Here is a 15,537-nt window from a genome sequence, read left to right as displayed (position 1 = left end):
AGGTCAGGCGATTACTCATAGGCGTATGGGCATCCTTCTCCTCTTCCATGACCGATGGCACATGAGAAGACACCAATAAGTGTCTACTATTAACTCAGCCATGCCAAAGGACTCAAAGCCATGCAGAAAGCCTCAGCATACGAAGAGCCTCAGCCATGCAAAAAGGTGTACACAAAAGAAGAGGAAATGATTTGATTTTGTTTATTTATTTTCCATGAAAATTTTTTTTTAGCAAAAGTTCGGTTAGGGTAGAAGACTGATTTTGGTCTCAACCGGTCCAACATTCGACGCGCGCGGGTCGCGCACTCACACAAGTCAAGCTTTTCCGGTGCAAATCGAGCCCTTGACGTGTATACCCCTGCGCAAGTGCGCGCTTGAGAGCCTCTTAACAAACTAATATTTTACCTTCATAAAGTGTAATTCAGTATAAGTTCACTCATTTTCACTTTATTTCTCAATGTGGGACAAAATCATCATGCTATATATACACCATCCGTTTAACATATGAAATGGTCCATAAGCTCATATCATACATCATCCAATATTCCAATGTCCATTCACATGAAATGGAAAAACCCAAAAAATACCAAAAATCCAAATGCCTTTAAAATAAAAGGCAATAAGCTGACTAAAGAAACAAGAATTCATTGAACAAAGCCATGAATTTATCTGGCAATCAAGTTAGCAGTTGTTCCAATAACAAATCTTTTAGCCACTTGAAAAGTTAGATTAATATATAGATTATTCATTAACACAAATACTTGGAAATTTTATAGTTCCATATATGAACTAATCACTTTAATTTCTTGGTCACTGATAAAAACTGTCACTGCCAACATTATTTGAAGAGATAAACGCTTATAACCTTAGGGTTCCGGACCCCACCCCATACAACAATCATTCAGTAACTCATAGCAATGCATAACAAAACATTATTCCCTGCATCGATAAGGAATACAGGGGTTTCAAGTTTTCCAGAAAAGCTTTCATTTGCCGGCGATGTGAAACATACCTAGCCAACAACTAAATCTACTAACCATATCAGGTAATCATATTCGTAATCTACAAACACGATGCACCCTTTTCCTAGTTTTCCTAAACATAGAAACCCTATTAGGAGTCTAAAACACACCCGATGTAAAAGTTTTCACTATTTCAGCAGAAAGTACACCAAGTAGTAAGTAATAAACTGTTCCTCAACTACACTTTCACGCGCACACACTCAGTAAATCAACCTAAGACAATATTATAACCCCAAACCTTTGAATAACCTACCAACATGCAGGCACAGAGGTCTAAATTAGAGAAAATAACAAAATTCCAATGAGCTCTCATTGTCACATTTTATCCTCTGGCACAGAACTATACCAATATACTAAGAAAAATCAAATCAATAACAAACACACGCAAAAGAGGTGAAAATTATTTCCATCCAAGTCAATCACAGAATCAGGGTAACTAGATAATTTGTTTGATAAAAGTATAAGAGACATGGGATAGAATCAAACCTTGAGAAATTACAATAAACCCGATCCCGGGTAATCATAGTAATCATCATGATCAAATATCCGAATAAAACATCAGCATATTTATTATTTTAAATTAAATGAAAAGCTTACAACTGACTTCACAGGCGTCAGGGTAAAAAATCACGGAATGTCCCACGGCTTGGGTTCAGGAACAGCAACAACCATTCCCTGCAGCTCCGGCGACAGAACCACCTGGCATCCGAGCCTCGAGTGCTTGTTCAAAACTCGATTCCTAGAGCTTCTCCTCAACACGTACTGCTCATCGTACGAGGGAGGTGGCAGTTTCTCAAGCCACTCCTGAGCGATGTGGACCTCGCACTCGGCGGAACAGGCGTCGATCTCCTCGAGGCGGTGGGAATCCGGGTCGATCAAACCTTGGTTGGCCAACGCCTTGAGCAGGGTTTGACCCGACAGCCCCACGACTTCCCGCTTGTTGCCGTCGGGGTCGATAGCTGAGAGTTTAACGATTCGATCGGAAACTTTCGCGGAAGAGGAAAATCGAGTGATGGCGGAGCCCGAGGAAATGTAGAGAGAAGGTGCTTTGGTGATTCGGGAGGCGAGTTTCTGGAGTGTGGAAATCGCCATTTTGAGGGTTGCAAACCAAAGAGAGGTAACGGAGAAAATGTGTTGTTATTAGCTTTGAGGACTCACAACAGGTCACACCAACAAGCAAATGGTGAATTCATTTGGACTAATCTGCCATTATTTTCTACAATTCTTTTTTTCATGATTATAGAAGTCAATAGGCTTTTTTTTTTTTTACCGGTATGTATTGTTTTGGGCTTTTTTAAAAAAATTATATAAAATTATTCAGAAATTACAAAATTATAGCATCAGAAAGTGGTTTATGAAAATATAACAATCCTATACAATGTGCGTGCATGCAGATAATATATATTTTTCTTATTATTCTAATAATTTTATTTTAAAATATTTGTTGTTTTTTTTTTTTAATATTGTGATATGTAATTCAGAACTAAGGGGAAAATTGTTTTAGCTTTTATTCAAGCAACAAACGTACTTAATACATATGCAAAATAAATTTTTTAATAACTTTTGTAAAAAAAAATTTATAAGTGTTTTTTAAAAAATAGTTTATAATTACACTATAAATATGGTAAATTTAATATTACATATAATATTATAATTTATATTTATGTTCGTGCAACATTATAAGAAAGTACAAATGTTAAACAACATATTTTTTTATGCAAGGATATGTTTTGAATTTTTAACATACTTAGAATCCTAATTAATTTATTTTATAAGGTCAAATTTGATTATAGTGTTCTATAAAAGACTATTTTAAAATTTTCTCTTTATATTGTAAATTGACCATGTATGGCCATTCATTGTGTTTTATTTTATTTAGTAAATTTATTAATACTATTAATATTTTTGTAATAAATTCATAATAAATATTTTATGATTGTATGTGTAATGTCCAAAAGTCAATCCACGTAAAACGCATGCATACAAATGATTTAAATTGTTGAATTGCTTTATTTAATTGATTTTAAATGCTTGAATGATACTTAGTATATGATTGAAGGTCTAATTGTATGATTTCATGAAAACTTAAAATTTTATCTGAATATTCGATAATAGGCTGGGGAAAGGAGACCAGAGAATATCAAAATAAAATATTTTTCGATAAATATTTTTTAGGCTTAATAATATGATTAAACATTTTTAAAAATGCTGGAGCCCAAATTATTTTACGAGATGAGCTCGATTTTATCCGAGAAGTCGTTTTAGTTAAACGTATGAATTTTAAAGGCCCAAAAAATTTATTATTTGTGGAAACAAATTTTGTAAATTTTTATTTTTCAATTAAAATAGGTCTTAATGGACCTAATTTACATATGATTGAAGTGCTCAATTATTCCTAAACAAAAATCCCAAAACCCCAACCCTTTTACATATAAAATTTTCGAATTATTATAAGGAAATCTAAGGCCTTGAAACTCCCATTCAGCCGAAACATACACACACTTCAGACACAAATTTTCGAAAATTTCAAGAGGAAAATTCAAGGTCGTTCGTCGCTCGTTTGTCTCTCTTCGCCACTCACGCCAACGATCGTATATTTGAGCATTTTAAACACAAAGGCAATTTTCTAAACTTTTTTGATGCACCATTCAAATCATAATATGCAAGTTTTACGTATTTCAGCATGAAAAATATTTGAATACAATTCGATTAACGTTTTGATGATATTTGTCAAAGTTTGGATGATTTTACGATTCGTTTGTGAACGTTATGAATTCTAAGGGACATGCTGCCAATATAGGATGATTAAGGGCTAGGAAAAGTGTCGTTTAAGGGGCAACACGAGGGCTAGACGAGCATGTGAGGGCTGTGCATGGTGAAGGGCCGCGACCTAGGGTTTCATGAGGGTTAAGGCTCGGCCATGGGAGTTTGGGCGAGGGGCTACGCATAAGGGTTAGGGCCGGTAAGAGGTTGGCTCAACAGGGTCTGGTGCAGTCGTGGAAGGATCCCTAGGCAGGCTGGAGGGTGACTTGGGAAGGAGGGAAGAGTCCACATGTAACATCTACTACTAAAATACTACTAGAATTTTTTATTTATTTTTTTTACTTTTTTGAAAGCTCTTCTCAAAAATACTCACACACATGCAAGCAATAAAATCAGTCAATCGTGCATTTTAAAAAGTCATTCAACCACTGATTAAAAATAACTGCAATTAAATAAATCTAAATATCATCAACTCCTAGTCTACTGTTTTGAAAGAATTCAACACTTGTCAAAATCATCAATATATGAAAAGATGCAAAACATATAAAACATTGTTTCACCCTTGACTCATAAACATAAAGTGCGGAAGGATGCAAGGTCCTCGAGTTATCGTGCGCACTCCCAGCTTCGCCTACTCAGCCTTCAGCGCCTGCAGTCTCCACATTCATCATGCTCACCTGCATCAATCACACCTAGTGATTCTAAAGATTCAACACACCTGAACCGTTATAACAAATACATATACATAGCGTGCAACAGTGAAAAGTACTGTAATTAAAATAAACTTCATGATCCTTAAAAACGTGAACTTAAACATAACTTAACATAAAAATATTCAAATCATATCTCATCGTGTAATCGTATACGTGTTCATTTTCTTTTATTGAATTTAGATAATTGGTTTTAAATTTCGTATCAGCTCTAAAGAATAAACATATTCAAATCATATCTCATCGTGTAATCGTATACATGTTCATTTTCTTTATTGAATTCAAATAATTAGTTGTGACTTTCGTATCAGCTCTAAGTCGATGGATCCATATACGTATAACAGTGGTACCCGACGGCGGGGACATCAGCGACAGTTTTACCCATCACTGAGCCTTGGCCTTACATGTTCGTGTTCATGTTCTTATTCGTCACAACCAACTCACCTCCTTCAAAAACATGTCATCATATTCATCACTTATAAAATTCATGCATATACGTACATTTTCTTAAAACCAAGCATACAACGTATTTTTTCCTGTATTATCATAAAAATTCATATTCATATTAAACATATACACAAGCTCTGAGTAGGTCTTCCAAGATCTGAATCACCCTCTCTGACTGACCGTCAGTCTGAGGATGGAAGGTTCTGTATAGAAACTTAATACCTAATGCCTGATGCAGACTCTTCCAGAATGTAGACGTGAATCTCGGATCTCTGTCTGACACGATGGACACTGGAATCCCATACAGTCTGACTATCTCTCTGATATATAGCTCTGTGTACTGAGTCATGGTGAAAGTCTTCTTGATCGGTAGAAAATGTGCTGACTTGGTAAGCCGATCAACTATCACCCAAATGACATTAAACCTTCCAACTGTCCTCAGTAGCTCTGTCACGAAATCCATGGTGATGTTCTCTAATTTCCACTCGGGAATAGAGAGCGGTCTCAGCTTTCCTGCAAGTCTCTGATGCTCTGTCTTAACCTGCTGACACGTCAAACACTCAGACACGAAACGCAAAATATCTCGCTTCATGCCCGGCCACCAGTACAAATACTGTAGATCATTATACATCTTCGTACTCCCTGGGTGAATGGAGTACGGGGTGCTGTGGGCTTCCCTCATAATATCTGCTCTTAAGGAATCAACGCTAGGAACTCACAGTCGGTCACGATATCTGACTATGCCATCCTCAACTGAATACAACCTCAGGCCCTTAGACTCGTCCCTCTGCCTACACTTCTGTAATTGCTCATCAAATAACTGCCCTGCTCGAATCATGTCTCTCAGTGTCGATTGCACTATCAGGGTAGAAAGATTAGGAGCATCGCCCCTAGCATAAACTGCAAACTCAAACCTCTGAATCTCTGTCTACAAGGGTCTCTGAGCTGACAACACTGCATTTTTCCTGCTCAAGGCATCTGCGACCACATTATCCTTACCCGGATGGTAGCTAATGTCGTAGTCATAGTCCTTCACTAGCTCTAACCATCTCCGTTGTCTCATATTCTGCTCTTTCTGTGTGAAGAAGTACTTCAAACTTTTGTGATCTGTGAAAATCTTGCACTTCTCCCCATACAGATAGTGCCTCCAAATCTTCAGAACGAATACTACTGCTGCTACCTCGTGGTCATGAGTCGGATAATTCTTTTCATGAACCTTCAACTGTTTGGATGAGTAGGCTATCTGTAATAACCCGAATCTTTATTTTGAATGAAGTATTAATTAAGAGATAATTAAATAGTTGTTAATTAAGTATTATTAAGGAATTGATAATTCGAGATCAAGTTGTCGGGATCCACCGAATTTTAAATGGATAACCCGATCTACTTCAGATTACGTTATCTCGAGAAATCCATTAGACAAATGAGAATTTGACACGTGGCAGATAAGATTGATTCGGATTTTCTGAAATAGTCCGGATGCAGCCTATAAATGGAAGTTGAATTTTTTTGTTTCCTACACTGCATCTTTCAGAGAGATTTCTAGCCTTATACCTTAGGTTTTCTAGCTAGTTTCTAGGGCACTTTGTTATCGAGAAGTTTCGGAGCTAATGTCGACTCGAGGGAGGGTCGATGAACTGAGATCGAGACATCATCAGCGGGCTGACGACGGACGCAGGTATAATCCTAAAGCCTTTAGGAAGAACTTTGAAGCATGTTTGGTAATTCAGGATCTGATTGATAGTGATTTCATATTGTTGGTATTGTCTAGGTTAAGAGCTTTCTGTCAGATTGTTCTAGTGAGGTACGTGATGTACTGACTGAGATATCCAAGCGTAGTATACACACTTATATGCTGCATATTTATGTGTTGCATGATACATGTTTTACTGTTTTGGCATATTATGCATGACATATCATGTTGAGCATGATATCTTTTGAGATATACCTCGTTTGTTGGGGCCGCTCAGCCCTATTCTGTATTGTGGACGATGGGGCATCGAGAGCTACAATGTTCGATGGGACCCACGGGCTCTGATGACCTGGACATTTTAGGTCCACGTCTTGATGATGAGTGTGAGAGCCAAAACATGCCTAGGGCAGATCAGAGACTACACACTCAGTCGTCTCTAGACTGAGCATGAGATTCTTGACTTGATCATTGATATCCGAGCATATTGCATTTCGCATGCATCATATCAGTTTGTATACTCGTACATTCTCGTATTGGGCGATTTTCACTCACGTCTTTGTTTTCATCTTGGGCACCCCATTCCATGGGGCAGATCTTAGGTTGGACGGTTCGGACGACCAGGGTAGTGGCTAGAGCAGTTGGGTTTTCGGTGGTGATCCAGTGGAGGTTTTATGTGGTTTATTGTTTTCTCGTTCAGAATTATGTTTTCAATATGGTTGTATTAATGTTTAAGACTTCTGTTATTTGTTCTGTTTTCGTTTGAGTTGTAAGATGATTAAGTTATTTGGTTTCAGCTGTTTAATTGTTGTTATTAAGTTTTAATGTTGCAGGCTTATTAGTATGTTTAGTAGTGGCTCGGGTAAGGGCGCTACACTATCACTCTATCATGCTGCATAAGAACTGCGCCCAAACTGAGCTTCGAAGCATCTGTATATAGCACATACTCCACTTGCCCTGATGGCATAGCTAGAACTAGCGCTGAAGTCAATGCTTGCTTCAGCTTATCAAAACTTTCCTAGCACTCTGATCCCCAAAGAAATTTGGCATTCTTCTTCATCAAAGCGGTCATGGGCACCACAATAGAAGAGAAGGCCTTAATAAACTTCCTATAGTACCCAGCCAATCCAAAGAAACTACGGATATCGATCACACTCTTAGGCACTGACCAATCTCTGACTGCCTCGACCTTGCTAGGATCAACCTCGACTCCATCTCGTGATATGATGTGGCCCAAGAACGCCACTCTTTCTAGATAGAACTCACACTTGCTGAACTTGGCATACAACTGTCTGTCCTGCAAAGTCTATAGCGCGGTCCTCAAGTGCCGACTGTGCTCCTCTCTGCTCTTTGAATAGATCAGAATGTCGTCTATGAAAACTATGACGAACTAAGCCAAATACGGTTGAAACACGCGATTAATGAGATCCATGAATATCGCTGGTTTGTTAATCAGTCCGAAGAGCATCACCATAAACTCATAGCGCCCATAACACGTCCTGAAAGCCGTCTTGTGCACATCAGACTCTCTCATCTTCAGCTGGTGATATCTTGATCGAAGATCTATCTTCGAAAACACTGTTGCTCCCTGAAGCTGATCAAATAAGTCTTCGATCCTAGGCAGATGATACTTGTTCTTGACTGTGACTCTGTTCAGTTTTCTGTAATTGATGTAGAGTGACATGATGTCGTCTTTGTTCTTCACAAATAGTACGGGTGGGCCCCATGGTGAAAAACTCGGGTGAATGAAACCCTTGTCGAGCAAGTCCTGAATCCGATACTTCAACTCTTTCATCTCTACAGGTGCTAGATGATAGGGTGCCTTAGAAATCGGCACTGTACCCAGCATCAACTCAATAGAGAAGTACACATCTCGGTCTGATGGAATGCCTAAAACATCCTACGAAAAGACACTGAGGAAATCCCTGACCACCTCGACATCCTCTAGCCTCTGACTGACTAGCTCAGACACTGTCATAATACTCGCCAGAAATGCTTGGCATCCTCTCTTCATCAGTTTCCTTGCACTGATATAAGAAATGATGTGCGACATCTGCTTGTTCCTTGCTGCCTCAAAAATAAAAGACTTCCTTCTGGATGGTCGAACAGATACTAACCTCTGTCGAAAATCTATCGAAGCTCCATTTGACGAAAGCCAGTCCATACCCAGAATGATGTCAAACTCAGGCATCGGTAGCACAATCAGGTCTTCCTGAACAGCATTCTTCTGTAAACGAAGCTCCAGATTCCTTACTATCCTCGATGTAAACGTATGATTGTCAAAAGGAATCGAAACTCTGAAACCCAAATCTATGGGCTCTGGTACGATCCCCAGTCGCTTGACAAAAGTCTCGCATATAAAGGAATGTGTAGCTCCGGAATCTAGCAGTGCATATGTGGCTACACCTGAAATAAATATCCTTCCTGCGACAAAACATACCATCAAATCCCGTCGTAATGAAACTTAAGGAATTTCTATCGTTAATTACCCAAAATTCTCAAAAATCTCCATTTTAGTCCTAGTAATTCCTCAAAAATTACACCATTAGACCCTAATAGTTTTCGAAAATTGCAATTCGACCCTAAAGTTTCAAATTTTCTTCAAATTGGTCCTTTATTTCTCGAAAATTTGCATTCTAGCCCCAATAAAATTCGAATTTAATCAGTTTAGGCTCTAAAATCTCGAAAATAATTATTTTGATCCCTAAAATTCAAGAAAATGAGAAAACATGCCCCATTTATCGAGAATTTGGAAAATAAACCCTAATTTTTTTTAAAATTTTCAATTTAGTCCCTGAATTTTCAAAAATTCCGGATTTTGCCCTTTAGCCCCTATACTTTCGGTTATTGTAATTTAACCCCTATGATTCTTAATTAAGTCAATTCAACCCTTAATCCCACCTATGAAATCATGCAACCTATTTTATCCTAAGTTCTCGATCCCAAATATAATTTACTCAACCAAATTAACAGTCCATGCAATCAAGGTGATAAATAAAAGTTTTAAACAAGAATGTTACCGATGATCAGAGTCGCGTTTGGCGTCGCCTTTGTTTGCCTTGTTCCTAGGGTAGTCTGCAGCTTTGTGGCCCTCATCCTTGCAGATGAAGCACTTGAATGTCCCCCACATACACTTACCATAATGAAACGGTTGCACTGCTTGCAGGGCTGTCTCTCCTCCGATTTAGAAGCACCTGGGGCCTGCGGTCTGCTGCCCTGGTCTACTGAACTGTCCCTAGGGCTTCAGCTGCCCCTGATTCCTAGGTGGTCCTATAAACTGCTTCTTCTGAGGATGAGAACTCTGCTGGACTTGATGCCTCCTCCGCTGCATCTCCACGTCAATATCCCTTAAGGCCTGCTATGCCTGAAAAGCACAAGCAGGGGCAACATTGTAAGTAGCCGGCCTCACCAACATGACATCTCAGCGTATGGTGAGTCTGAGGCCATCCATGAAATGCCTCAGCTTCTCAGCTGCATCTCTCGCAATAAGGGGCACAAAGTGGCAGCCTCGATCGAACCTCCTGATAAACTCAGCAAAAGATAATTCTCCCTGTAGGATACTCATTAACTCTCGTGTCAGGCATCCCCTGACGTCAGGCGGAAAATATTTGTTGTAGAAGATGTCCTTGGACTGATTCCAAGTGAGGGTATCCAAATCCACTCCATATGCTGCTCCCTTCCACCAAAAAAATGCATCATCCATCAGCATATATATGGCACATCTGACTTGGTCCCCATCTCTCATGTCTAAATTTCAACTCCAGTGACCGAATCCAACCCTCTGTCACAAATGGATCAGTAGTGTCCCCAAACTCCTTTGGGTTGAGCCATCTGAACTACTCATAAATATCAGTCTGGGTCTCAGAGCCTGCTGAGCCTGCTCCATCAGTCGCAAAATACCCTCTAGAACTCGGGTAGCGGGACCGCTTGGCGGTGGTGGTGGAAAGCATCTGTCACCTCCAGGATTATCATCCTGCCTGTCAGTACTGGGAGATATCTTGGGATGAGTAATATCTGAATATAGTCAAAATTCTAAACTTAACACATCATGCAATTCAATCTAGTTTTCAAACATTTAATCTCCAAAACAAATAAACAGCTAAACATGTATTGTATAACATAAATCATGTAGACATGCAGGTGATAGCATTAAAAGCATTTAAAACATGTAAACTTACAGACTTGTAGCTTGAAGACTGAGCTTCTGAAGCTGGCGGTGGCACAACCCTTTACAAAAACCATTGCTCTGATAACAACTATAACATCTACTATTAAAATACTAGTAGATTTTTTTTTGAAAGCTCTTTTCGAAAATACTCAAACACATGCATGCAATAAAAGCAGTCAATCATGGATTTTAATCCACTGAATAAAAATAACTGCAGTTAACAAAATCTAAATATCATCTACTCCTAGTCTACTGTTTTGAAAGAATTCAACATTTGTCAAAATCATCAACATATGAAAAGATGCAAAAAATATAGAACATTGTTTTACCCCTGACTCATAAACATAAAGTGCGGAAGGATGCAAGGTCCTCGGGTTATCGTGCGCACTCCCAGCTCCGCCTACTCAGTCTTCAGCACCTCCAGTCTCCACATCATCATGTTCACCTGCATCAATCACACCTAGTGAGGCTAAAGACCCAACACACCTGAACCGTTACAACAAATACATATACATAGCATGCAAAAGTGAAAAATACTGTAGTTAAAGTAAACTTCGTGATCCTTAAAAGTGTGAACTTAAACATAACGTAACATAAACATATTAAAATCATATCTCATCGTGTAATCGTATACGTGTTCATTTTTTTTATTGAATTCAGATCATTAGTTGTAACTTTCGTATCAGTTCTAAGTCGATGGATTCATCTATGTATAACCGAGTTACCCAGTGACATTTTTACCCATCCACTGAGCCTTGGCCTTACATGTTCGTGTTCGTGTTTGTATTAGTCACAACTAACTCACCTCCTTCAAAAACATGTCAACGTATTCATCACTTATAAAATTCATGCATATACGTACATTTTCTAAAAACCAAGCATACAACGTATTTTCCCGTATTATCATAAAAATTCATATTTATATTAAACATATACATTTTAGACATGCAATTTCGGTTATCAGGGCACTGCCAGGACTGCTAGCTCGACTTGGGTACAAAATGACCATTTTGACCCTAGAAACCCTAATTGACCATTTTACCCGTGGACCTCAAAATTTCGACCTAAAGCAAACCGAACTTATTAAAACACCTCAAAAAATATTTATAACCATTTCCTAGACGTAAACTCGAGCCCATGCATTAATTTCTATAATTTGTTTTAAAACTTGGACTGGGGTCCCGGTTTATCCGAATTAATCCCAAACTCAACCAAATCTTTCCAAACTTAAACCATGATTTAACCACACATGACCAGCCCTTAAATCACTTATTCCAGACCACCTAAGACCCTCAAAAACTCTCAACCAGCTGCTGGAATTTTCTGCGCGTCATAACATTCGAACCATAGTGCACCTAGCTCCCAAATCTCGACCCTAGGCCCGGAGCCAACGTGACCAGCCCTTAGACAACTCACCTAAGACCATTACCAAGCCATGAGCCCCCTCCTGGACTAAACAATCCCATGCCTACAACCTCTACACGTCGGATCGCTTGGTTCATCCATGAAACAACCTAACTTTCCACATAACCCTCGCATCGACTCCAACCTTGCGTCTAGTTGCTCATGGACCCTTCCCAGCCTTGACACAAACCCACCAGGGTCTGAACCATGACCTGGACCGAGCCCATGCATGCTGCTCCCGCCCCTTAAATCCGATCTAGCCGTATCAAGCCCTAGCACTAGACAAGCCCATCGGCCCTTGCATGATTCGATCCCAAAACCGATCTACACACCTAACCACCTTTGATCTTAACATGACACAGCCCTTAGAAGTCGAGACCTGGCAGACCCCTAGCATACAAGCCAAAAACGTGAGTTTACATGAGGAAAAGTGATGTATTTTCCATGAAATCTCGATCCATATGCACATAAAATGATAAATCCTATGCTTCTCAAGCATAAACACACAAATAGACATATATTGACATGAATGATGAGAAAAACGTGGCATAGGGCATGCCTTTGCGTATTTACGCTCGAAAACTCAACAACAATTGCGTAGAACGGACACTGGAGGGACGAAGAAGAGTTCCTATGAAAAATTCTTGAGAAAACCTAGCAAGGTTGCTGCTAGAATGTAACGAGAAGCTGCTGGAATGTCATGAGAAGCTGCTGGAACTTTGAGAAGGGCGGCCGAGTGTGAGGTTAGGAGAGGTTAGGTTTTGGGGAGGGTAGGGTTTGATAAAAAACAAGTGCATAATGGGCCATAATTAAAATTAATGAGGATAAGTTGGAGTCTAGGCCCAAAATATTTTAAAATAGGCCCATTAGAAGCAATAACCTTCTCGAAAAATATTTCGTTTAGGTACGTTTTTGAAAATATTTCTCGAACCCTCAAAAAGTCTCCCGTTTTGTTAAAAAATTAATACCGGTTGAAAATATGACTTGATGCGTAAAAATACCTTAAAAAGCTCATTTTCGAAAATTCCTACTAACTGCATGATAAATTAAATACTGAGATGAAAGAATCAAAGGACCAAATTCAAGAGCTTCTAGACAAGGGATTTATTCGCTCTAGTTTCTCTCCATGGGGCGCGCCAGTGCTGTTTGTGAAAAAAAGATGGGACTATGATAATGTGTATCGATTATAGGGAGTTGAATAGGGTGACAGTGAAGAATAAATATCCATTACCCCGAATCAAGGATTTGTTTGATGAACTGCAAGGAGCTTCGGTGTTTTCAAAGACAGATCTTCAGTTTATACATCACCAATTGAGAGTGAAAGAGGCGGATCTGCATAAGACGGCTTTCAGAACGCTTTATGGGCATTTTGAGTTTTTAGTGGTGTCGTTTGGACTTACTTATGCTTCGGCAATCTTCATGGATATCATGAATCGCGTATTTCAACCGTACCTCGATCAGTTTATTATTGTCTTCATTGATAAAATTTTGATCTATTCCAAGAGCCAAGAGGAGCATGATCATCATTTGAAGATGACCTTGCAAGTTTTATGAGATCAGAAATTATATGAAAAGTTCAGTAAGTGCGAGTTTTGGCTTGAGAGAGTGGCATTCTTATGCCACATCATTTCGAGAGAAGGAATAGAAGTCGACCCTTCTAAGTTCGAGTCAGCGAAAGAGTGGCAAGTGCCTAAAAGTGTAACGAAAATCCGCAGTTTCTTGGATTTAGCTGGCTACTATCACAAGTTCATGAAGGGTTTTTCGACCATTGCAGTGCCATTGACATCTTTGATGAAGAAGAATGGGAAATTTTTTTGGGGATCGGAGTGTCAAAATAGCTTTGACCAATTGAAGCAAGCATTCACTACCCCGTTAGTTCTAGCTATGAAGACAGAACAAGGGGATTATGTGTTATTTACCAACGCTTCGAAACTTGGACTTGGCGCAGTGCTCATGCAACACGATTGAGTCATAGAGTATGTGTCTAGACAGTTGAAAACCAACGAGAAAAATTATCCAACGCATGACCTTGAGCTTGCAGCAGTCGTATTCACACTTAAAATTTGGAGGCACTACTTATACGGTGAGAAATGCAAGATCTTTACTGACCACAAAAGCCTCAAGTATTTTTTCACCCAAAAAAAGCTAAACATGAGACAAAGAAGATGGCTAGCACTTTTAAAGGACTGTGACTGCGACATTAGCTATCATCCCGAAAAAGCTAATGTAGTTGCGGACGCTTTGAGTAGGAAATGGATAGTCTTGGCCCACTTGTCAGTGAAGAAACCTCTACAAGCTGAAATTCAGAGGTTTGATCTTGAAGTCTATACTAGGGGAAAAACCCTTAATCTCGCTACTTTGACTGTACAACCTACTCTACGAGATAGAATTCGAGCCGGACAGTCTAATGATGAGCAACGACAAAAATGGAAACAACGAGATGAATCAAAAGACAGCATGTTATATTCAGTCGACGATGGCATTGTCAAATATCGAGGTCGACTATGGGTTCCTTGTAAGGTCCAAAAATTAAAGACGACGTAATCCAACTACATGCAAATCTAAGAAATATGATAAATTATTAATTAATTGATTTTAATTGCTAAATTGATTATGTGACATGCTTATATGATGTTTTAGTAGTTTTTATACTTACATTGATTAAAATGTAATTTTTAAGGGTTCTTCGAGTTGCGATCGAAGGACGGAGACCGATGGCTGAAAAATGTAAAATGTTTTTATTAAATAATTGTTTTTAATTATTTAAAATATGGTTGATGTTTTTTTCTTATTTTTGGAAATAAAGGGTTTTGAGGTGATTTTATACGTCGGGACGAAAATTTTATCGGTGTTGGATTTTCAACAAAAATATGAACATGTTGACAACCCGGCTAATAAATTCACAAACTTTTCTACTCAAAATAATTTTTAATATTTTAATTAAGCAATAATGGGACTAATTAACCTTCTTAATGGGCCAAGGCTTGATTAGTGTTTTAATTAAACTATATAATATACAAACCCTCCCCACTAAACCCTAAAACCCACGCCCCTTTTCCCCACAACCCACACGAAGCTTTCCAACACAAACACACGCACACACAAGGAGATTTGAAGGGAAAAGCATCAAGTTCTTCAAGCCAAGGCCCTCCTCGTCATCGTTCTTCAATCGTCAACGTTTATTCGTGCGTAAATTACGCAAAGGCACTCCATATTCTCCATTTTACTCATCATTCACATCATAGTAATTATTTAAAATCAGTTTGCATGGAAAACAAGTTGCAACATGAAATATTTTCGGTTTTATGTCATATGTCAATTTTTAACGCTTGA

At 38.8% G+C, this 15,537-nt stretch overlaps 1 protein-coding gene across 1 annotated transcript; it reads right to left on the bottom strand.

Annotated features, from left to right (window-relative positions):
• Window positions 1-1,394: 1,394 nt before the first annotated feature.
• LOC140991025 (uncharacterized) lies at window positions 1,395-2,195 on the bottom strand. The gene has a single exon (XM_073460928.1). It carries the CDS (start codon window positions 2,112-2,114, stop codon window positions 1,650-1,652), a length of 465 nt encoding a protein of 154 aa, XP_073317029.1. The 5' UTR covers window positions 2,115-2,195; the 3' UTR covers window positions 1,395-1,649.
• Window positions 2,196-15,537: the final 13,342 nt, after the last annotated feature.

Source organism: Primulina huaijiensis, chromosome 13 (assembly GCF_012295235.1).
Source record: "Primulina huaijiensis isolate GDHJ02 chromosome 13, ASM1229523v2, whole genome shotgun sequence".
NCBI lineage: Eukaryota > Viridiplantae > Streptophyta > Magnoliopsida > Lamiales > Gesneriaceae > Primulina > Primulina huaijiensis.
Note: the sequence above shows the minus strand (reverse complement) of the source record. Positions and strands in the feature narration are given on the sequence as shown.